This window comes from Camelus dromedarius, chromosome 1 (assembly GCF_036321535.1).
Source record: "Camelus dromedarius isolate mCamDro1 chromosome 1, mCamDro1.pat, whole genome shotgun sequence".
In the NCBI taxonomy this organism is placed as follows: Eukaryota; Metazoa; Chordata; class Mammalia; order Artiodactyla; family Camelidae; genus Camelus; species Camelus dromedarius.
In genome coordinates, this window is record NC_087436.1 from 57,966,383 (window position 1) to 57,991,642 (window position 25,260).

At 35.0% G+C, this 25,260-nt stretch overlaps 1 protein-coding gene across 3 annotated transcripts in view; it reads right to left on the reverse strand.

The window, feature by feature from the left end:
* GRID2 (glutamate ionotropic receptor delta type subunit 2) overlaps positions 1-25,260 on the reverse strand; it is a 1,267,385-nt gene that overhangs the window by 559,499 nt on the left and 682,626 nt on the right. For all 3 annotated transcript variants that reach the window (XM_064484830.1, XM_064484825.1, XM_064484834.1), the window contains exon 4: positions 21,321-21,526. In XM_064484830.1, the coding sequence (XP_064340900.1) occupies positions 21,321-21,526 (206 nt within the window). The remainder of the gene's footprint in view (positions 1-21,320; positions 21,527-25,260) is intronic.

Consider the following 25,260-nt stretch of genomic DNA (forward strand, 5'->3'; position numbering starts at 1 on the left):
CTTTAGCCTTCTAGGCCTTCCCTGAGTTTCAAAGGATAAGTTTAATCAGAGAAGTGAGAAAATGCAGAAACAAAGGAAAAGTCAGTTAAGGCAAAATAATAATAGTTTAGCCATTAAACAAAATCAAAGATCTTTAGTTCCTTCTCAAGGGCTACAGATAATATTCTGAGCCATATCCTTTGATATGCAGATACTGAACATCCCTACCGGGTGGAAGAAGCTAACTGTATGCTGCCCACAAGCATGCAGACTCCAGACCAGTTGGAACCAGAAGACTGATGATGTTGACTCCTGATTACTTCTCCACCAATCAATCAGAAGAATTTCTGTGAGCTGATTACACATCCCACAACCCCCATCCCTTTAAAAACCTTTCCCTGAAAGCCATCAGTGAGTTTGGGTCTTCTGAGCACTAGCTGCCTGGACTCCTTGCTTGGTGCCCTGCAATAAATGCTGCACTTCCCTTCACCACAGCCCAGTGTCAGCAGATTGGCTTTACTGCACATAGGCAGGTGGGCTCAAGTTTGGTTTGGTAAAAATTATCATATAAATACATATACTTCAAAAGATTTTTTTAATGCACAATGAAGTACTTGCAAAAGGAATGTATGAAATTACTTGAATATGTTTTAAAAATACACTCACACATCAATGCATCTTCCTATGATATTTTGATGTTGTTACAGAAAATAGAATTCCATTTAACTATTCATCACAACTTACAGCAATAGTGAGATTATTCAAAGACATAGTATATTTTCCCCAAAGTGCATTCTCAAAATATATGGCTCAAAATTGATCATAAGCAAATCAGTTAATGCAGTTACATTCTTAATACTGAGCACATTATGGGACTCCTCTTTCCCACTTAGAAAGTGAAAAGCTAATGAGTTAGCCAAAGGTATAAGTGGACATTATGGAACATAGCACAAAGCTACACAATTTCTTAAACTCAAAGCTCAAAACCATTTCTGAGGGCAATCTTATCAAAATGATTGAAAAGGCACTTGGGAAAACCCAAACCCATGCATCAAGAATAAAAAGATACCAGATCAAATAACACAGCAAGCTCTGCTATTTTAGTCTTCTCAAAATAGCTTCAAACCAAGACAATAAAGCTCAGAAATAGTGAGGAGGAGAATGTGAAAACATGAGAGAGACAGAGAGAGAATGAAATCTAGCCAAAGAAAGCCACAAGAATGGTCAGTGAGACCTTTCCCTCCTCCACAAGAAATCCAGGTCTCTCAGTGTCTTGTGGAAAGTCCAGGTTCAACCTGAAAATGTGAACAGCAAAGCTGTCTGTCTGCTTAATTGAGAAGTGAACCAGATGAAAAGGGGAAGTTAATTAGCATTCAACTAATAGGCCCCAGGACTTGAGCACTCCCAATTGAGCACTTCTAAAAAGTAAGCTCTCAACTCATTTGAATATGTGGAAGTTGAGCACTTTCACAGCACGCTGAGTACTGATTGAGCTATTCCGAAGCACAGGGAGCACTTTCCTGTGTGAATTCTTGGCCAAATTTCCATTCCCCCAACCTTCCCTCTGCTTACACAGCTGCTAATCAAGAGGTGCCTTCCCGCTATGAAACTCCTGTGCCAGTTAGAATTATGTCTTAGCCTTTCATCTTCTATGTTTTAAAATAATTAAGAAATAATAATAATAATTAGTGAATATATGTCAGATGGATGTTCGTGTCCTCTAACGAGGTATCAGTTGAACCAATTTCATCCTTCAAGGGCTCGAGTGACATTTTGGAAATTAGTGTCCATACTGAGAGCTGTGAGACTGTGCCGAACTTAACTGGGGACACCACAAGGGATTTCCAATGGTTTATTTCTCCTTAAAATTGGCCAGGAAGTAAAGCAATCTGAGAATGGTTCAATTTCCTAGCTTTTTGCAATTGTGTCAAGGTTCTCATTTGGGCAGTCTCTCATCAATACAAAAGAAGATATTTTTATGATATGTAAAGGCAATCTTTTTTTTTCCTGCTTTGCTTTTTCACAAATAAATGAAAGAAAACAAATCATGAAGTATTTAATAAGCATCAGTGCTATGTCAAATACTGATGAGAAGATGAAATGAATAGTAGTCCCTGATTTCAAGTAGTTAACCATTTTATTGAGAGAAATAATGCAACACCCTGATCTATATTCTGATATGGTAATTTCTCTCCTAAAATGTAACCTTCTATTCTAGTTTATCCTTTCTTTAGTCCTGAGATTTAAATTATGTTTTACCATTTTGTGGTGGGTTATTGGTTTCCAGTTAATTCTGTAGTGGCCACAGCTAAGTTTGGAATAAGGTGGTTATAAATAACTAAAGAGCAAGTGTCTGGGATCAGATACTGAATATGACAATACTTAGAAATGCTATTTGAGGAGGCTCTGTCCAAGCAAATGGCTGATCTTCCTAGACTGCAGCTCTATAATGCTAGTTGCACACAAAGGCAAGAGAACTGAAGAGAAATAGAATATGTCACCCCCAAATACGCCACTTGGCATAAGGATTATTCTGAGCTGAAGGCAACTGAGGAACAGCAGATGTAGGAAAAACTTTAAAAACAGAGCATAAGCTTCTCTTTAGTAAAGGAAATTTACATTTATACAGAAAATTTGCATTGGTAAAGATGTGTCTCTCTCCTGTACCAGTAAGATGAAGATGACATTTAATGACTCTTATCAATGGAGAAGGCACTGACTTGAATCTGCAAAACTATCCTTAGTAAATACTGCTTATTCACCGTACTTTTCTGCATACTTGCTACCACTCCCACCCCCCTGCAGCGGCCCCCAACCCCTTTTCCTTCTCCACACTTTGTAGTCCTTTGGGATGGTATGTAAGTCCTAAAATTCTCTTTAAGTAACATCTCTGTACCAAGAAGAGAAGGATGACTAAATCACAAGAGCTGTTTATCACTGGAGAAGGTACCAACTTAAATTTGCATAACAAACCTTACCCTGTTCACTGTACTTTTCTCTTCACCTTCCTATAATCTGCCTTCCTCACACCCTTCTTCCTCAGTTTTGGGTGGAGATGGTATTTAAACACAAGTTCTAGCCTGTTCTTTGAGTTACTCATCCCTGAATTTTATATATATATGTATACACACACACACACACACACACATATATATATATAAAATATATTTATATAAATAAACTTCTGTTTATTTGTTTTTTTCTTGTTAATCTATCTTTTCTAACAGGGGCCCTAGCCGAGAACCTACAAGAAGAAATATATTTTTTTCAAATTCCGCTAAAATTTCCAACAGTCTGTGTGTGTGTTTCTCTTGTTAATCTCTATCAGTTTGATTCTTGGGGACCCAGGTAGTGAACCTAGGTGGGCAGAGGAGATTTTTTCTCCCCTACAGAACAAAACAAAGATTACTTATTCAAAGATGAGAACTGGGTGTCTCAAATCTTATATCCTATGCTAAATTTGAACCAGGCTAGCTCTCAACCTTGATAATTTAAACAATAATATTAAAAAATAAATAAATATGCTCATGTTTTACCAGCTAGTTAAAGCTCCTCCTAATTAAAAAATAAAGGGATTAGATTGAATTTTTGAATGTTGTTTCATTTAATCTCGTCATGGAAATTCTAGTAATCCACACAGAAATGATAAAAATAGACAGTCTAAGGAGGGGAGGTGTCATTGCTGAGGTGAAATACTTCATTTACGTTTCAAGAAGTTATTGTTAGTTAGAATGTACTGATTTGAAGAGTGAATTTAACATAAGGCAAATACATATACATTTGGAAGTAGGAAAGAATGCAATTAAATAAGAAGGAAAATGCTTGGTTCATCCTGATATGTATGACTTAGTTCTTATTTAAATCAGTTATAAGATGAACCAGAACCCTCAAAACCAAAATCAAATTTCACCTCAAAACTTTACCATTTATTTAGAGCTCACTAATATGTGATGTATCAGGTAGCATATGACGTGGAATTTAAAGTTAAATAAATAAAGAACCTGACCCTATGATGCTTAGAGTCTAAAGAAGGAGAATGATAATAATGAGAATGCTGGTAAAAGATTTAAAAGTTCCAAGATTCTCAAAGATGTGTGTCCATTAAACAAAGTTAGAAAAACAAATGAAGTTAGCCTGTAGGGAAATATAAAGGGCTAGTTTTTTGTTTTGTTATGTTTATTTTTTTGTTTCATCTGTTATCAGAATTCTTTTTCAAAGTAAATAGGAAGTGATTATTGTGTTCATTCAGAGTATTAACATTTTAAGGAGCAATTTTGTTTTCTACTGGGGTCCCCAGCATGGCTTGACTTCAGTCATCTCATCAGTCATTTTCTGTCTGAAAGTCTGGCAAAGTGGGAACAGAGTGGTCCATTTGCTTAAGCTCCTTAATTACAAGGGAGACACCTGAACATCTGTGGGCTGACAGGTAAATGCCCTAGTTAGATTCACTTATTCTCTGGGGCATATGGTCCAACCTCAGTCTCACTGGACACTAAAATGGAGCACCTAGAACTTGGTGTTTCTAACCCTTAGGTTGAATTGGACAACGATACCAGCAACAGGCTGGTATAAGAGTGACTCGTGAATTTTCCTGGTGGTAGCATCAGTCTCCAACTTACATCTGGAACACTGGGTCATCAACATAAACATCTTGATACCAGAACTTTGCAGAAAGGTGAAAGGAAATGGTGGCTTCTGATAGACTCTAGGGATCCCGGACTATCAGTCTGAGGGAACCAGAATTCCAACAGTTTAGCTGGTGGGGACTGTGAAAAAATAACTCTTTTATTATTATTATTATTTTCAACAAGTAATGTGCCTCAGGCAGGTGGGCCAAGAAGCATGTTACAAAATTCCCAGTTACTTATACTGCTGAGTTATTTATATTGTTAAAGAACATTTGTTACCGAATTTCTACACTTTCCTAATGGTTGTTATTCTGAATTTCAGACAAATGTTTTTTAGATATAAATTCAAGGTCTAAAGCAGTGCTAGTCACAACTCTTCATTATATCTGGAGAGACATTTTAATCATCTGCTGTTTCCTACACATTCCATAATAACGTTCACTTGGTAGTACACTTAAAGGTTTATGGCTGAATTCCAGCCTAAAAAAAAAATCTTGATTGTTACCAAGATTTATAATAAAGCAGAAATAAACCAGATTTTTAAATTTAAAAAAAAAAAAAAGCAGTGTTAGTCAACATAACTTCCGGTGATAATGGAAATTCTCTATATATGCCCCGTCCAGTGTTTTCTGGGAGTTTGATAGAAATATAAAATCTCAGGCTCATATCCACAGAATCAGAATTTGCATTTGAACAAAATCTCCAGGAGACGAGTCTGCACATCAAAGCTCGAAAAGCAGTAGTCTAGAGCAGTTCTCTTCTTTCTCAAACTTTTCCTGTGCCAGTCACCTCAGGAGGTTTTTAAAAACACTAATGCCTGCTCTCTACCCTGGAAGCTATGATACAGGGTTCTGGGAATCTAGGTAAAGGGACTTTTGAAATTCCTCACAGACAGATCCATGTATCCATAGATATAAAAGCTGCATGCATTTATCACTGAATATGAATGGACAAATAGCTCTTCAGAAATATGCATGTTTTAATCAGCCATAGTACTTCACAATCCAAAAATATAATTAACATCATTACACAAAAGTGAACAATATATGTTTAGTGCTGGTCATTGATCACATATGTCTTAATGAATGGCAATTCTCACACTTACAGGATGAAAATATTATTGAAAACTGCAGAGATACACTGAGGCCCAGCACTTCTCAGATTTTACTTGGGTTTATAGTGATAATAGTAATTCTTCCTCAATTTAAGTAGTTTCATGAAAAACAGTTTACTTCCAAGGATTCAAGTGAACCTGACTTCAAATAGTCAGTGAAATATCCACATTTGGTGAAATATCCAAAAATTTCAGCTTATTTTTTTCAGCTTATTTTTAAATTCATATATACATTTCCAAAATGCTATGATGATGGGTGTGTATTATAGTCTTTGTTTTTAAACCAATTCATCTTGAAATAGAGCAACCCTGATAGAATAGGGGCTGGATAATTTAGAAATACTTAAAGGTTTACAATTTTAAAAACAGTCATTGAGCTGTAAAGCATATGGTTTACTCACCAAAATCTGTATCTTGAAATTGTGATTTCATTTCTACCAAAAATTTGTGAAGCTTTTGATTGTAGCTATAGTGAGTTCAGGTCAGATGCACTAAGATGGGGTTTGGATCATGCTGGAAGTGTATTTCAGGACTCTGAGCAAAGGCAAACCTGTACTGTTACAAAATACAGTCAGAACCGTGCCCACTTCTGACCGAGCCCAGGTTTCCTGGGCTCCTAGTCCTGCTCTTCTTCAGTCCTGCCCAGAGAACTTAGCATCAGGTAGTCATTACTGCCATCTTTTTCCTCCACAAGTCCCAGATGAGGGTGACTACTTAAACTTCTTAGGTTAAGTCAGCATTGCTCTCTTGTTCTGCAGGTTCACATTCAGCATATCTAGGGATCTTGATATATCAGTAATTAAATACTATCTTGTGAATCACTTGAGTTCTAACAATTTCTTTCATTCCAAAAATTCCTTTACATGATAATATATTTCTGCAACCTATATTTGAATATACAGTCACTGATTATTAAATATGTATATTATTCAATATAAATAATATTCAATATATGTTATATCATAAGCATACACACTAAAACAAAATCTATTTAGTCCAAATATCCTGTCTATGCTTGACTCAAAACACCTTAACATTCCCTTCAGCCTGACTCAGCTTTAAACAGGTTTCTGTCTGACTCTAGGTCTTTTGAGTTCCCTTTTCTTTGAGCACTTACTTTAGAATCCTTGCAATTGTAAATTCTTCATCTGCTCCTTTAACATGTATATCTCCCAGGCTCTCATTAGTTTTACAATCCAAAAATGTCTTTCTCCAGGACCTAGAAGTCATCCCTTTGACATGTAATAATCAAGGAAGATAGAGTCTCTCTCTCTCCAGATCTCTGTGGTTGGGTAGGAGGCTAACTTTGGTAAACACCAGTTACCAAACACAAACACAGATTGCCTCATCACACTGACCAAACCCCCAATAATGATCATGTCCTCCAGTACTTTTCCACTAGCTCACCCCAGGGCAAACTCTCCTTAAAAATGATCTAATGGGAGTTAGTCATACCAACTACTTCTTTGCCATATACAAAAAGCTAGGATGATTTTTCTCACATTTATTGGATACCTGGAGAGGTAATACAGCACAGTACACACCTGAAGAATGGTCTGGACTTGGCTGCCCTCTTACTTGCTGTGTGACCTGGGGCTACTTTCACAATCTCTTTGTATCTCGATTTCCCTTTTTTTTCTTTTTTTTTTGTAAAATGAGGCCAACCATTGCATCTACTTCATAGATTTGGTGTGAGGATTAAATATGATAATATGTAAAACATGATTAGAACAGTGTCTGGCACATAAGAAAAGCTCAATAAATGTTAATTACTGCCGATGGCAACTACTTTACAATGTACAGAATCAACTCAGATTTCTTGCCTCCAATTAGTTATGCCTTATCAGTTTACATTTAGAATTAATTGCTTTTTTTGCATTTTCATTTATTTTGTGCTAAAAATTTCAGGCAGACTGATTTGCCTCTTAGATGGCATGTTAAAAGACTGTTAACATAAACTTACCAGCTGAAGGCTAGAAAGGTAAGTATTACTTGAAAACCAATTATACGCTTCCCATAAAGGAATTAATGATGAAAACTGTCAGAAAACAGTAAAAATGTAAACATGATGACTAAGTTAACAAAAAGTAAACTGCAGTTAATCTACTTAATCTAGATGGACAAACGTATATACATCCTTCCTTTATTTTTTTACTTGTAGAAGGAAGATAATATTATACTTATCTCACTGGATTTTTTTGAGGATTATATAAGATAATTTACAGAGTGATTAGCTTAGTGTCAGACACCTGAAAAGAGTCCAATAAATGTTGACTAGCTATTATTAGGGGGAAAGTGAAATGGAGGTGTAATATGCCAGCAACAAAAATTCCGTAAGAACAAATTTTAGTGTTTCACTGAATAGTGATTATCAACTAGGGATGATTTTAATCCCCCATGTTATCCCCAAGTAATTGGAACATTTGGCACTATCTGGCTTTTCTTCCCCCTACAGTTTCTGTTTTTTATTTTGGTGAAACAGATATAAAATTAAACTTTCCATTTAAACCATTTTTAAGTGTATAAATCAGTGGCATTAATTACATTCACAATGTTGTGCAACCATCACTCCTATTTCTAAAACTATTTAATTAACTCATGAAGAAATTGTACTCATTAAGCAATAACTCTGTTTCCCTCCCTCCCCCCAGTCCCTGGTAACCTCCAATCTACAGTCCATCTCTGTTAATTTGTATCTGGCACTTTTTTTTTATTGTCGTGATTGGTGTCCACGGGGTAGAAGTAGGAATCCTGCTAAACATATTACAATACACAAGACAGCTTCCCACAACAAAGAATTATCTGGTCCAATTTATCAGTACTGCCAAAGCTGAGAAATTTTTGTTCTGGGTGAATACATTTTTGTTCATCTCTGAAGTATTAATCTACTTAACGTGCTTTCTTTGAAACTGTAGTTTAGACTTATTATGTAAGCATAAATAAAATATAAGGAAAGTTTTATATGTATTTCTTTCATAAATTTGGTAACTTGTATTAAGAAGTTGGTTTCTTACTGGAAATCAATGGCTTCCCAGCATGTCTTATGTCATCTGTGTTATGGTCCCCATAGATGGCCTGGTCCTTTTTTAGTTGCTTTTTGGTTAGTCCCCCTCCCTGGGTAAGCCATCCTTTTTAACTTCTTCGTATTTTTTTTTTCTGCCTCCACATCCAGTCTGCTAAATACTCACAGAGAACAAGTGAATTAAAATACATTGATTCTACTATAAATGCATCCCATCCAAACGCAACTGAGCCTTCCTTTAACCTTCAAAATCCTTTGTATATAAACATAATCTATTTATAAAACGGATCCTACTTCATTGCAATAATGCTATGTTGATTCTGATGCTATATCTTGCATCTTCAGTGTCTCTCTTTCCACCTGATGTCTCTTATTTAGAAAACATCTTCCTTGAAATAGGTTTCTGCCTAAGATACAGTACTATTCGACCCTCCTTTTTGTTTCCAAACTTGAACGAGCTGCCTACTCTTACTCTATTATTTGCTAATAACCTCTTACCGTCTTTCCCCTCACACTGTTTTAGTAAATGGTTTTTCAAAGGTCACCAACGATCATCTCATTGATAAACACAATAGCTTAAGACTCCTGGGTTCCATTCCTTCATTTCCACTAATAACATGCATGCCTCAATCTAGATGTTCCAGAATAACATCAAGTTTATGATTAAAAGTTTATTTATCATATTATCTCAAAACATGTTCATTTTCTTATGTCCCTGATTTCATAGCATTAGTGTTACTGAAACCCAGACTTAAAACATAGGATCCATCTCTGTTGCCCATATCTCAACCTCGTTAAATACATCTAATAAGTTTCCCAGTCTATTAACACCATTTTTATTTTCTTCTTTACCCTACTCTACAGTTCTGGGACATTGTACAACTAAAACTTATTAAAATTTTTCTAAGTGTGAACATTATTCTACATATTATTTATATATTACCAAGTATAGCCTTCAGAATAACTCTGTGATCCAGGAATTATTCCATTTTATGGATGACGAAAATAAAGCTAAGTGAATTTAAGTGGCTTGGCCAGGGCTCTACAGCTAATTAAGCAGAAACAATCCAAATTCCATGTTCATGCTGCCTTTGTAGCTTATCCCCTTCTTTAGATTTGACCTTCGAAGTTTTTCATCTACCAACCTGGTACAACCTTACTTCTTGACTTTGCATCCTAAAATTCTACTTCTGTTAGCCTGTGTCCCCAACCTATCCAGCTCCTTGCAAATTTCCATCTCAGTATCTTTATTTATGCTTTTCTTCATTCATGGAAGGATGCCCTTCTACCATATTGCCTTAAAGCAAAATCCTGAATATGACTTTCAGGTACTGACTTAAATGTTGCCTCATCAAGTAATATATGTATTTTAAGTAATTCATATTTGAAATTAATGGACCCACATTGTTCATATAATTTTAGTGTTGGGTGGATACACATAAGTTTAATCTTTTAATCCTCTTATGCTACAGTTGTGTGTATTCTATTAAAAATAGGTTTTTCCGGAAAAATCAAATGAACTTTCTTAGTTTCCTCTACCTAACCCATTTATTTCCTTTGTATTTATCTGTATTATAGTAAGAAAAATTCTGAATAGAACTGTAACTTCGGGGGATACCTACTAACTTTTCAACAAAGCTTCATGGGGTGGCTGTACCTTAAAATCTTATCCTCTACAAATCTAAAATATTGATTTTATCAGTGAGTATTTAAGGAATTGAGTGAGTTCTGGGAGACTGATTCACACTAACCCAGGTTGATAAGTAGATTTAGACTCCAGTACTAAGATCCATTTGCCATGGCTGCCTGGAAGGAAAAGCAGGGCAGAGTGTAGTAATCTATGTTTTGGTCTGGGAACGGAAAATAATGGTGCTTGTAGCAAGTATTTGCCATCTATGAACCAAGCAAACTTATTAGAAAAAAGCACATTAATTACATTGCTAATTTATTTTTTTTGCAGCAAACATATCTCTCTAGTGCTTACATTCAGGGGCTCATCATTCTCCTAACTTCAAAAGGTGATGTTGAGAATGGGAGCAGAAACAAGGAGGGGCATAATTTTGAAATGACTTCACTCAGACCATGATAAGGCCTGATAAACTGTGCCTGGTGTACCACAGAGAATACTTTTATCTGTGGCATGTCCTTGCTTTCCAGGTTGGATGTCTTTCTTTTCTAGGCAGTAACAGACAAACACTGCCAAATTCTAATCTTCAAATTTATCATTTTAGGCCTATTTTAACTAATCGCTTTTTGTTTTGTCTATATAAGTTCATGGAGAGAAATCCCAATATATATTTAAGCACTCCTGGATTCATTCACATTCCAGACTTGCTTTGATAAGACTATAGAAAGTCATGGTAAGAATTTCTCAAAGTAGCCAAGACTTCTCAGTTACCCCATAACTAGTAAAATTTGGGTTTACTTCTAGATCTGGGTAATCTTATATATTATCTGAAAACTTTGATTAAGTTTTTAGATAGCAACTTTGTTTTCTTTATTTTTAATTCCCTTTGGGAGTAGGGGAGGGTATAGCTCAATGGGAGAGTGTGCTTAGCATGCAGGAGGTCCTGGGTTCAATCCGTAGTACCTCCATTAAAAGTAAATAAATAAACCTAGTTACCTCCCCTTACCCCCCAATTGTTTTTAATTCCCTTTGGGAGTTGGGAAGAGTAACTTAACTATTTATTTTCTTGTGGTTTTATGAGTTTTGTACATTTTATGTTTACATTTTCCTTATTAGTCTATCTGTCCTTTGTAGGCTAGACCCATATATCTTTCATGACTGTATTCCTAGCAACACTTTGCACATTGTCTTGCACAGAATAGCTTTAAACATATTGTCTGAATGAATAAATAAATAAATAAATAAATACTGGATTAGACAAGGATTTCAATTCCCTTGCCTTGAAAGTTGTGGCAATTGTGATTTTATATTTCAAATAAGAGTACAACCTTCACTTACGTTCTGTTATTTTCTTGCTTAAATTTGCTTAAATAAATAGAAGAGAGTGAAAATCTTGACTTATCAAAACCCTAACAGAAAAGAAGCAAACTATCAAATTAGATGCTGCAAAGGCAAAAATTGTTAAATGACCTTTAGACTGTTAGGAGAAATTAGTAGCAAACTGCTACCAATATCAGCATCCAAGTCAGTAGTCACAGTGGGTTGGATCTGTCTTATTTGGAAGCTTGGACTTATTGCAACCTAGTTCTCTGCTTAGTCCCCATCTTCAGGGAATACTTCTGAGAGTTAAATAGAGCTCCAAGAAGAAAAGCATAATTTGGGAGTTTGAGATTGCAAATGTTAACCATTTTATATAAAAATAGATAAAAAACAAATTTCCTCTGTATAGCACAGGGAACTACATTCAATATTTTATAACAACCTTTAGTGAAAAAGAATATGAAAACAAATATATACACACACACACACACACACACATACACACACACACACATATACACGCACACACATATACATATATATACACACACACACACACACATGACTGGGACATTAAGCTGTACACCAGAAACTGACACATTGTAACTGACTATCCTTCAATTAAAAAAAGGAAAAAGAATGAAAAAAAAAAAGAAAAGAAAAGCCTGATGTTCTTTTAGGCCTCATTAACAGAAGGAAGACCTGTCATGCATGATTTTGGTCAAGTGGAAAGTAAAATAAATCTGAGACCTCATTTGGAAAAAAGAATTATGCAAAACTGTGGGCTGGCTAGTAACTGAACTGCCTTTCAAGTTCAATACAATACTGAGCTAGAGTAAAAACTTGGATTTACAGTAGTTCAGTAATAATTGATAACTATAATATAAGAAAACTTAAATTCAGGAAGGAATGAAGCAGTCTTTGCTAGAGGATTTGGTGGATTTGTTTTTAACTCCAGTTAAATTAAAATTCTTTTTTTCTCTTAAAATTCCATGCCATTGTACAAATCATATCCATAAAGAGCAGGTGAATTTTTAAGTGAATGGTCGCTAGCTGCTACTTTATGACCCATGACTATTGAGCCCTTGGAAATTCCGAGTTTCAACTTTTATTATAGAATCCAGCATCATTAACTTTTGTTATCATGGGATCATAGAAAGATTTTTATCCCAATGAAATCATCAGTATAGCCTTTCATTCCCTCCTAAAATCATGTGCTTCATCTTAGACAGGAAAAAAAATGATATAGACACAAAATGCTGTGCAGGAATAAAATAGCCCTATACTTTCAAATATACTGATTAACTCCCTTTTTATTTACTGGTGGTGGAGACATATAGTATTCTTTTGCATTCAGGTACACTGGTCTTGTGTTGAAATGAATAGAAGACACCATATGGAAAATAAATGTATCTCAACCTCTCTACAATCAATTTCAGATGGATTTCATATTTAAATGTAAATGATAAAACAAAATTTCTAGAAAAAACATGAGAGTATGTCTTCATGATTGTGGAGCAGGAAGTTTCTATTAAAAAAGACAAAAAGCACTAATACAAAGAAAGCAAGTTAATAAGGGACTACATTACAAATAAAAATTTATACTTATCAAAATTCACCCTTTATAAAATGAAAAGGTAAACAATGGGAGAAAGTATTTAAAATACATTTGGCAATAGACTCTTATCCCTAATATATATAAAACTCTTACCAATCACGAGGGGAAATAAAAGTAAAATGACTTGAATAGGCACTCAATAAATAAAAATATTAAAAAACCCCTCAAATGTACAAAAACCCATCCATCAGGAAAAGGTAAATTAAAAATAAAATCTGAATCTAATCCATACCCACCAGTATAAATAAAATGAAGAAGGTGGAAAATAACAAGTGTTGCTGAGGAAGTAGAAAATTGAAATGCTTCTGCTTATTACCAATGGGAGTCCAAGTTCATGTAAACATATTGGAAAACTGGCTGTATCAGCTGGCATTAATAAGTGACATACCTTATGCATACATCTCGAGCTAGAAATTCCTTTCCTAGGTATACACTCAACAAAAATACATACGTACACAAGAGACCATGCATAGTACCGATATTTGTAATAAGCAAAACTGGAAAAAATTATCAACGTAAGTTATATAAACTGTGGCATATTCATGCAATGGAATACTTTGGAACAATCAAAATGAATAAACTTTTCCTACATATTTCAACACGGTTACATATCATAAACATAATGTTGAACAAAAGAGAAAGACAAAAGAGTATATACAGTATGTTTCTACTCTTACACAGTTTAACATGAATCACAACTAGTTTACTGTGTGAGAAGTCAAGATAATGCTGTAACTTCAAGGAGTTACAACTGGATGGTGCATGGAAGGGGACTCTAGAAGTGCTAATGTTCTGTTTCTTGGTCTGGATGCTGCTTGTGTGGAAATCTGTTGAGTTATAATATATGCACTATAATCATGTACATTATATTTCAATTAAAAGTGTACTTTAAAAATGCAAAGCAATCATCTATGAACACATTATTATGAGAGAGACTTTCATGCAATGAACATATTTTGGGAAAACCTGATAGTCATGTGTTCCTTTTTCTAACATTATGCTAGCCTCATCTTAAAAACTGTACATTGCATAATGTCTACAAGTAATTTCTCTTTTTGTAAAAACTGGGTTATTTAAATAGCTGTTAAATAACTATCACAGTAATTGGAATATTCTCAGTACCCTTTTGATGACTAGAAACCTTTCTATATCCATTGAGACTAGACAACTTCACTTGTTTTCTAAACCTTCCTAAAGGCTTATTTCTGGCAAGCTGCTTACGTATTTAAAGTAAGTAAATTTGCCTTTTTGTTGTTTGACAGGATCAAAGTACTCTGGAATATACTACAATGGAATCAAAACTATATTATAAAGTATCTTTAAGGAATAAAAGATAATGCCCTCTTCTTATTGCAGAATAAAAGGATTTCGTGTAACAGTAGGGTTCCTTTCTGAAAATTTGAAAAAATGCAAATAGGCAATATATTCCTTACTATACACATAATAAAACCTCCTGTTTTCAAGGAATTGATTTTTCTTATCAAACCTGAAAACTTAAAGTTATGATCAAAAAGTTCTAATGTATGTATTCTTTCTGGAAAGGGTTTAATTTACATAGCATCTAATGAACATTCTTCCTATATAAAAACTATTGTTCTTCAAAATATCATCCTAATCCATATTTAAATCAAATCATGTGAGCACTCCTGTCTCACTATACTCATTTCAAGGACACTTACAGGTACATTGTGATAACAATTTTCTACGGATATCACAGCAGGCTGACTTACTCAGCGGCACGAAACTGCTGTATTTGTCTTAAACCTTTGAAATCTTGAATGAGAGGTGGAGCACTAAGTGTAGACATGTAATGTATTAAATTTCAAAGACTTCAAAGGGAGCATAATTAACTCAATGCCACAAAATTGCTCCAGGGACAGAAAAAAGATGCAAACAGAATTGATATGCCCATTCTCCCCCTTAGCAATTAAAAGACAATGCTAAGTGAGCAATTTCTTTTTTAGAACTCATTTCTTTGACTTTTAAGTTAATACTTCCCTTGAAGATTTCAACAACTTTCCATGCCAACTTATAAAATATAGGAAGCAGTGAAGGTGGGAGTTCTGCTATTGCCTCTCTTTGACCAAAATTTCTGCCTTCCACCCCTTCCTCTCTTTTGAGCTTACTGAACCTGTCTCTTTGACCTCATCATAACCTTTAGTTCCTCTATCTTTCCTATTATCCCAATCCATCAGTTTCTTTCTAGCTTTATTTGCCTTTCTATCCATCATATAATCCACTATAAGTCATTTCTGTATTTCTTAGGACTTGACAATCAGGTATCCCTTTAACTGGCTGACAACTTACTTTACCAGTTTCAAATGGTGAGTGTCATCAGCAACAGCTACAAAGATGCTAAATGATGCTGGAGTAAGTTGAGAATAATATTGATTAGATCTAAGGAGGCTTTTAATTTTCTCAACTGTAAATTTGGAATTTGAACAGAATGTTACAAGTTGTACTTCCCAAGCCTAAAATGTCATGGTTCAATATATTATTTCTTAAACATTATAACAATGGTTCTTTAAAATACTTTCTGTTAATCTCTAAAAATCTGAAAGACCATTCTGGAACTTTCAACTCAAGAAAGTCAAAGGGGATCACCTCCATAACCCCAATAAAAGATAAGGGATTGAATAGATATATAAAACAAGACCCAGGAGGAAAAAGGGACAGAAGCCATCAGAAAATGTTTTTAAATAAATTACTGAAAAAAGAAAAGCAGATGAAATAGTGCTATCTGATGAAGCATTACAGGAGGAGCCAGGACTAGGTATCATCATAAGAGGCAGCAGCTGAGCAGAGGACTGCACCCTGCAGAGTCCTAGCAATTTTGAGGCTTATAAACGCCAAGCCAAATGGAGGGCAGGAGTGAAGTGGGAAACTGAAAAATCTGGGAGTACAGCTATGTTCTCTATATTTCTGTGAACACTAAATAGTAAATTCTGACCCATTGCTCCTAGGCGATGTACAGGGTTTGGGTCTTGCAAGCCTCTGGTTTTATGTATGATTCTATTTAAAGACAGTTTATCTATATTGTCTGTGTTAGTCCATTCTAGCTGTTATAACAAAATACCACAGATTAGGTAGCTTACAAACCTTATTTCTCACAGTTCTGGAAGCTGGAATTCCAAGAACAGGGTGCCAGCAGGATTGGGTGAGGACCCTCTTCCAGTTGTGGACTTTCCCTTCTATTTTTACATGATGGAAGAGGCTAGGGAGATCTGCGGGGTCTCTTTAGCATTTACAGTAGCACTAATCTTATTCATGAGGTCCCCACCCTCAAGACTTAAGTACCTTCCAAATGCTCTACCTCCTGTTACCATCACATTGGGCACAGGATTTCAACATATAAATTTTAGAGACACAAACATTCAAACAATAGCATGTTGATACATTAACACTGAACGCATGGCCAATGGCACTATAACTCCTGCCCAAATGAGGCTTATGTGACACAGGTATATTTTCAGTAAGACACATCATAGCCCTCTCACTCTTAGGAACACTGGACAGCACTTCAGCACAATGCTTGGGGGCTATTTTAAATAGTGAAATCACCAACAAAAGGCATAAAATGTGCAAAAACAACACTAAATAGACTGTAGAAAGGACACTTGTTTACAATATGAGAGCTGAAACAAGAATGCAGAATGTGGTTTTCTTTGCCCTTAACTGTTAATGAGGGCTGTTGGTCAATTCAGAATTTCCACACCTCTGCAAATTTCTGTGAGTGACCGTGAAAGCATCCCGAATGCTGACTTATTTGGAGTTACAAATAAATTTTAGTGAGTAGTGAATTTGCAAATACAGAATCAGCAAATACGGAAGACTGACTGTATTGAAACGTATGCTGACTTTCACCGGGATCTTCACCTCCATCCTAGAACAAAGATCACACAAAGACACACATACTTCCAGTAAAATAACAGAATCTCATATGCCCAATCTAAATGTAAACTCTTGGGCAAGCCAAAATCCCTTCTTTATATGCACAGCTTTCAGTCAGCATATTGATGCATTCCTAAATATGAATGTCAACCAAGGATTATGAGACATTTGAAAACAACTGCAATGTGAAAAATATCAAGATAAAACAAGGAAAAATTTACCTTAGAATATATAGAGATTATTTGAGGAAATAAGAGAACTTAAAAATTCTAAGTAGTAACTTTTGAAAAATTAAAGATTATGTTAAAAGAAGAAAATGCTTACCAACATGAAGTGAAATGGATAGTAACTCAGACACATAATCATGAAATTTTAAAACATTAAAGGTAAATTTCCCAAAAGGATTCAAGGTGCAAACAACAAACCACCTTCAAGTAAATAAAGATCAGACATCAGCTGGATTTCTCATCAGTTAACTGAATGCCAGATAAATGAATACTACTGATGTTTAAGGTAATTGGTTTTTCAACCTAGGGATTTATAATTAGCCAACTTATGAAGAATGAAGTCAGAGTAAATATATCTTCATAAATGAAAATAATTTCATAAATAAAACAATTCTACCTCCCACATATCCTTCCTTAGGAAGTTACCTGAGGATATTCTCCAGCAAAAATAGGATACTAAAAAACTGGAAGATACAGACTTCAGAAATTCATGGATCTGGCCCAAATGAGTGATGAAGAAAGTACCAGAAATAGGACAGGAAAGCAAGTGCTCTGAGAGGGAAGGCTCCAGGCAGGAAACAGGATTTTGAAGATTTTCACTAAAGACAGGGATTTGGAATTTATGTAGCCAACAAAGATAAAATAAAGAAAAAAGTAAGAAAAGTAATAACTCAAAATATTTGAAGCTGAGTGAGAAAAAAACTCAACAAAATCATATCCTACTACTTTGTTGTGCGGTGAAAAATATTCATAGTGATAAAAATATAGTAATCACTTTATAGATTTCCATCCTATAGAATCAACTTTTAGCCAAGGCATGAAAGATTATTTACAGTTACAGAGTAGAAAATATGTTTCTAATATACCCAATATAAAAGTAAAGCTGTGAATCGTGGAAGTTGAGGGGCAGCAGAGTAGAAGAGTAGGTAAAGACGCTTTAGGGACACTATACTCACTGTAGTAGACAGAATAGGAGTAAAGGTGTAGCTATGTAATTTAGAGTTATTTTAAATTGTGTTATACTGAGAGGAGGTGAGGGTATTGGTAAAGCAAATGAACTAAATCTTCATTTACCATATCAGAAAGCAAATAGGTAGGAGACAAAATAATAAATCAACTAATAATAAATTAGCAGAGTAAATCAAAATACAAAAATTAAAAGTACATAGTAGCTGTATATATCAATGGAGCAATATATAACCATTAAAATTACAAGGAACACTTCCTATATCTCAATGGAATGAGCTCCTAGCTGTTACTAAATAGCAAAAATCCAGGCACAGAACTTATACCTAGCAGACCACTATTTGCATACAAAAGAGTAAAATAAGAGTGTATATAAAAGGTCCTTTTGAACCTTTTAAATCTTGAACCAGGTGAATGTGGAGAGTATTCTGAAAGTAAATACTGATTATATTTTAAACATTAAAATAAGTAATTATTTCTCAAAAGAATAACTTGAAGGAGATATGGGTGGGCCAAGGGACTCTTGTTTTACATTATAAAACCCTTGGTTGTATTTGGTTTTTTAAACCCTGTCCATCCCTCTCTCTCTATCACCCACCCACTCACACACACACACACACACACACACACACATATGCACACACTGAATTTTTGTTTGTCTATCATTGTCTGCCTAATGCATTCTTGTTCATTTTGCATGATTCTGCTAAAGCAAATTCTCTGTGAAACTTCTTCTGAGCCCAGTCAAACTCCCTGCAGAATTAGTCAGTTCTCCTATGGGACTCCAGAGCACCATTTACCTACTACTATTAGAGTATTTTCCTTTCACATTTTATTGTGTAATTACATGCCTGCTTCCTCCACTAGACTAACTGATCCTCTAAGTCAGGAACTACTCTTTGTGTCTCCAGACCTCTAGTGCTGCCTGCCTTTTGATGAACTGGTTCTAGTACTTAAGGGGCCAGCCTATTTGCTACATGGAGAAATGTTCCTAGAACTCATGGGAAAGCAGAAGGAAGCTGGGAAGTGTTTGAGAACAGCTAATTGAGCAACAGGAACCACTACACAGGTCAGAGAAGAGGATAGCCAGCTTAGGATGGGGAAGGGGGTGGGTTCACATTTTTTTCTGTCATTTCTATTCACTGCTTGAGACTGTAAGATAAACTTTGTCCATAAGTTATAGAGACATAAAATCAGTCATTGTGAAAGACAAACTGAGTAGGGGAAAATGGTGCCTAGGTAGAGAAGGGGAGATAAATCTCTCAGGAAAATCACAAACATAGATGTATGTGTTTGGGAACAAAGATGGAAGCTGTAGATTATTACAAGTATCAAAGTTCAGTAGCAAGGATAGGGGGCCGCAGCATCTGCTGTGTGTCAGGTATGTACTTTGTTCTAGAAAAAGTGATGTAAGTCACCATTTCTTAAGCATCTACTAGGCGCCAACTCCCACCCCACCATCTCTTTAAGGTTTATTATATCTCATTAATCAGCATTACAAATATAATCAATTGAAATCAATAATCATTTCCATTTTACTGGTGAAAAAACAGAGACTCAAAAATGTCAAGTAATTTGTTCACTTCACATGACCAGAAAGTAGGTGAGATGGCTTGTATTTGTCTGTTAAATACCACTTCTCTTTCGTGAATTTCCTACACGATATACTAGGTCTGATTCAAATGTGCCTTCTCAATGAAGCCTTCTCTGATCTCTCCAACCAAAACCAACAATAGACACTTCAGCCTTATTTATTACAATTTGAATATTCCAAATTATATCATGTCTTTGTGTATTTACCTTCAATCTTACAGTATATTTTATGTTTCTTAAAGGAAAGAGCAAACTTTTGTAAAATTGGAAATATTTTTTCCATTGAAAGAAAAATCCAGCGTTCAATGAGACCCTCTGAGTCACTTGCTAGACTTAGAAAGGTCAAAGTTCTATATTTTGTCCTTAAACTTTGTAACAAATTTTTTGATTAAAAAATGTTGATATTTTCCAAAAATTTTATTTTTTTTTAGTAATTTATATCCTGTTTCAAGTTCTCTAATACCAATTATATTATAGTGTAAAGAACTTCTAACACTTTCCTAATTTGGAGGCTTTATAATAGCACTTTGGGAGCTAAAGAAAGCATAATGGAGAAATGAAGAAAAAAGTACTAATCAAATAAAGTCATCAAATTTTTTTAAACTAGTAGTAAAAGCCATGTGAAAGCATGTAATGTTCTAGCACTATATAAAATTTAAAAATTTGAAGTAAGGCAAAAAATGACTTGACAATAATATTTTGTAAGGCAACAGCAAAGATTTTTAGAATATAGAGATGTTATACCAATCATTAGAAAGTCTTAATTGTATTTTGAAAAAAGTTTCAGAGCTTCTAGCCAAATGAACAGATACAGTTAAAATTTTGAGGATCCAGCATCATAAAATGTACAGAGGTCATCAGTTCGCAGAGTTTCAGATAGTTTTAACTATTTGGTTTGGTACAGAGTTCACAGAGCAGAAGTAAGTCTGCTATATGTTTTTGTAAAAGTAATCATGTTTAGGCAACAATAGCCTGATTCAAGGCAATCTCTTCTCAGAAGCAAAACTTTAACTTGCATAAAAAATTTAAGTATTAGTTAGACAACTTGTTAAATCCAATCAGGTAAACAGCACTTTTAAATCCCCAGAAGGTTTCTTAAAATCATCCTGGCTATGAGCCTAAATATATATAAATACAAAGCATTCTTGGCAATTAACTGGACAGTACGGGGTAAATGTGATGAGCAAAAATCACGGTGCTACCTCAATTAGTGCTAATGAGAGCTGTGTAGTTAATTCCCTCACACTGCTCTTAATTTTCATCTCCTCGGTGGGGTCTATTCCAAAGCATTTAATTTGTACACCCTATTCCCAGCCCACAACAATTTAAACTTACCTCGGTAATGAAGGATTTGGCTGTGGCTGGATTCATAACAAGGATGGCTCGCCTAAGAGTGTCTCGATAGCGATTCAATTCCTCTATTCTCATGGTATCAAAGAGGGTGGTGATCATTTTATTGATGTTGTTTTCTACCTTCTGAAGTGCAACATCCATCCCCTGCTGAGACACTTTGTCCAAAAATTCCTGTATTCCACGGATATCTAGGAACATCAAAAGCCCATCAAATTGTGAATTACAGCACAGAAGGGAAATAAAAGCCATTTTAGTTATATCAGAAGAGTTTATTGTTCAGCACTGCAGGCTATCTAAAACTAATTGAGTAGCTGATGGAACTCTCAAATACGTTTAAGGTTGAGTACGTTAAATGTGTTTACGTGAAAGATGTAGAATTGTTATTTTTTAAATGAATTTCTCTTCACAGAGCCTTGTAGATTATCTCTCTTCTGGAAAATGTTAGGACACAGGGGAGGGAGGTGACTGGGGAAGATCCTCACTTCCCTAAAGCAAACGTGAGATAAAGAGGGTACACTCCTTATTTTACCTCTACATTAAACAGTGACATTAATCTCAGGCAAAACATGGATATCATTAATGGCTGATGAATCTGAATCAAGATTACTATAATTTCTTAAAATAGGCAACAATATCACTAACCTTGACATTTTTCAATCTAAATAGAAAGAGGGTGAGCCTTGACATGTTGTCTTCAAAGGGTCTTAGGTCACCTAGACCACAAATAAATAAAACAGCTACATTTTTGCCTATTTTAGGTGTACTCCTTTGTTAGCTAAAATCTGGCCAATTTGGTAGAGATGGTTTATTTTCAGGAGTATGGGGGATATACTTTGTGTGTAAAACATAAATTTTAACAAAATATTCACACACATTTTCCAAAATAAGCAAAGTTCTGAAAGATCATCAAGTAAAACGTGTCTATTTCACATTTAAATGAGAGTAAAATACAGTCTAAATAAAGTGCTTAGAAATTTGTACTTTCATGTATATTTAAGTAACAATTAAGTGTCTGAAATGTTACAGGTAATTCTTCCTAGTGCCACATTGGCTGTTTATAAAAGAAGGGCATCAAAACATTGATAGGTATGATTGGAAGATGTATCCGGCACAATATAATCTTAATATAGCAGATTTGTTCTGACTATGAAGTACTGTATATTCTTCTGTATAACATAAAATGTTAAAAGGAGGGAAAAAAAAAAGCTAGTTAAGATAAGGAGTGAATGAATTGTAGGTTGCATATTATGAATCGAATTATCTCAAAATTCCTAAATTTTTCCATGCATGTAAAATTTACCTCTCAAGGACAATAATGTCATTTAAAAAAAATACATTAGCAATTAAAAGCAATATATAAGCCCACAGAGTAAGAAAAAAAATAGTGACAAATTTGGAAACTAACATTTGCTCATAACCAAAGTCTGTATTTGCAAGGTAACACATTAAAAATAATAATTTTGAAATTTGCTTTTTTATGATTAGTTTTATTTTAAAACAACTACTATAAATATTACATGTTCAGTTATCTGACTCTCAAACTCTTCACGATAGATAACTGCATAAATTTTACCTTATATTCCTTATTCCTAATTAAATTTTAAACCCAGGATGTCAGCATCATAGTGGCTTAAAAGAACAAATCCTCATATAGAGCAGAATGAGATAAAAGGAGCTGGAATAGTAAAGGTATTATATACTCATTAAACATCCAGGTCAGAAAGTTCCTAAGGATGTAAGGTACTCAAGCATGGATTAAACAAAGGGTTAGATCTGATGAAATTCAGCAGATACAGGGAGACATATAACAGAACTATGTTCACACTCAAGCAGGCCTTCTCAAACTTTGTTGTAAATCAGAATCACTTAGAAATCTTATCAAAAAGGCTGAAGCCTGGGCCCCATCTCAGAACCAATACGCCTTTAAAATATGTGTCAGAGCAGATCCTTGATTTTGAATTGTAAAGCTGTTGTTTTTTAGTTTGTATCACTTAATGTGCACCTAAATATAAGACAGACAAAGCCAAAAATACATTGAAATAAGTAGAGATGTTCAGAAAACACAGTGTGACCAGAGCAAAGGTTTCAGATCATTTGTGCTCTAGGAAATCTCTGCTCATAGAAATAAAATCTCAGTGCAATTTTGTATCTTAACTTTGAGGGAAAAGATTGTTTAAAAAAAAATTGTAGAATACAGTAACAGATGCTGTGTGCCCAGAATACAACTGTGACTATCCCTCCCAAGATTGAGGCAGACAATAAACAAGTCCACAAAGTAATACGCACAAATCACACTAAGTGCCCTGAAGGAAGTAATAAGGGCGTGCTGGTAGATAATCATAGGGTGAGGAGGAGGATCTCTTTTACTTAGAATACTCAAGGAAGTTTTCTCTGGAAACTGATATTTAAACTGTGATCAAAAGGATGAGAAAACTTTGCCCAGACAGAGAGATGGGATGAGAGGCCAACAGCAGTGCCCGGAGGCACGGCCAAGAGCTTGTGTCTGAAGTACCTACAGGATTTCAGCCTGGCTGCAGCCAAGCTAGCGAGGGTGGAGCTAGGAAGGGCAGAGTTTGGTGAAGTTGTATGGAGAGAGAAGGTCAAATCAGATGGATCCTTGTGAGACACAGAAAGAGGTTCTGATTTTTTTCTGACAGTTTTAATCGCTTGAAAGTTGTAAGTAGAGGATCTGAATATGTAGATGGTAGGCTATGTGTACGGAATGAAAAGCAGTCTGATGTGATTTAGAAAGCATGATACAAATTCAGCTTGTAAATGATCTTCCCTTGATTTAAAACACTATGAACTTTTCTAGCTTTTATTTTTGACCAGAAATTTTAAAACATACTTATTGTCATTTGGCCAGAAAAGTGATATGATAAAAGATTGCTTCTGTTCCTCTGTTTCCTTAGTCTGCAGTGCTGGTTACACTGCCTAGATAAGTGATTATAAAGTTTTCAAAATTTTTTCTGATCTGTAAATGAAGACATCGTTATCTTATAGATATCTTGAAAGATTAATTAGTGAGGAGGGTGGTGTGTGTGCCTGCATGGGAAATCCCGTGTAGGTTCTCACACATGGTAGTTGTTATTATTGTTAATAGTAGTTCATAATAGCTTAAGGGACCACCTCTCTCTCCCCCAATAGAACAGAATCACCTAAAGGTTTACTGATGGCTAGCTGCCCAAAATAGCAAGCATAATATTTTAGAGTCTTGGAATGCAGGAGTTAAGTGAACAATAGTAGTTTTGCTTATTTGAGAGTAACATCAAACACTTATCACTATGGAAAAATTAAAAAAGAGACTGGGCCTTTGACTTTGTCAATTTGTGAATGTGATCAACCACCACAATTATCCAGCTACATTATCTGTGTATCTTGTTAGTTGGCAGGAGATGAGTAAAATGCTACAGGTTATAGAAATTAAAAAGACAAGAGGTGATGCCTGACCTCATAAAGCTTCAAGGCCTGTGGGATGACTAGATGTTATTTATTGATAACAGAAAGGTAAATGGCCGTTTCAGTAGTTCCCAGAGATTCTTAATTCTACTGACCAGATAATTATATAACAGCAAGTGATGGAAGACTCACTAAGTTATTGAACACAAGATTAGGACAAAAAAAAAATTTTTTTTTTCCTGCGTGAGGTAGGCAGAAAATGACCTCCCAGATATGCCCAAGTCCTAATCCCTGGAATCTATGGATAGGTTAGGTTACACAGCAAAGAGGAACTAATACTCCAGATGACATTAAGGTTGTCAATCACCTGACCTTAAAATAGACAGCTCCTATTACTTCAGCAGGATTAGTGTAATCACAGGGTCCTTACAATTAAAAGGAGGAGGCAGAAGAGGAGAGTCAAAGGGAGATTTGACTACCAAAGAATGAGTTGAGACTTTTTGGAAACTTCAGAGATGGATAT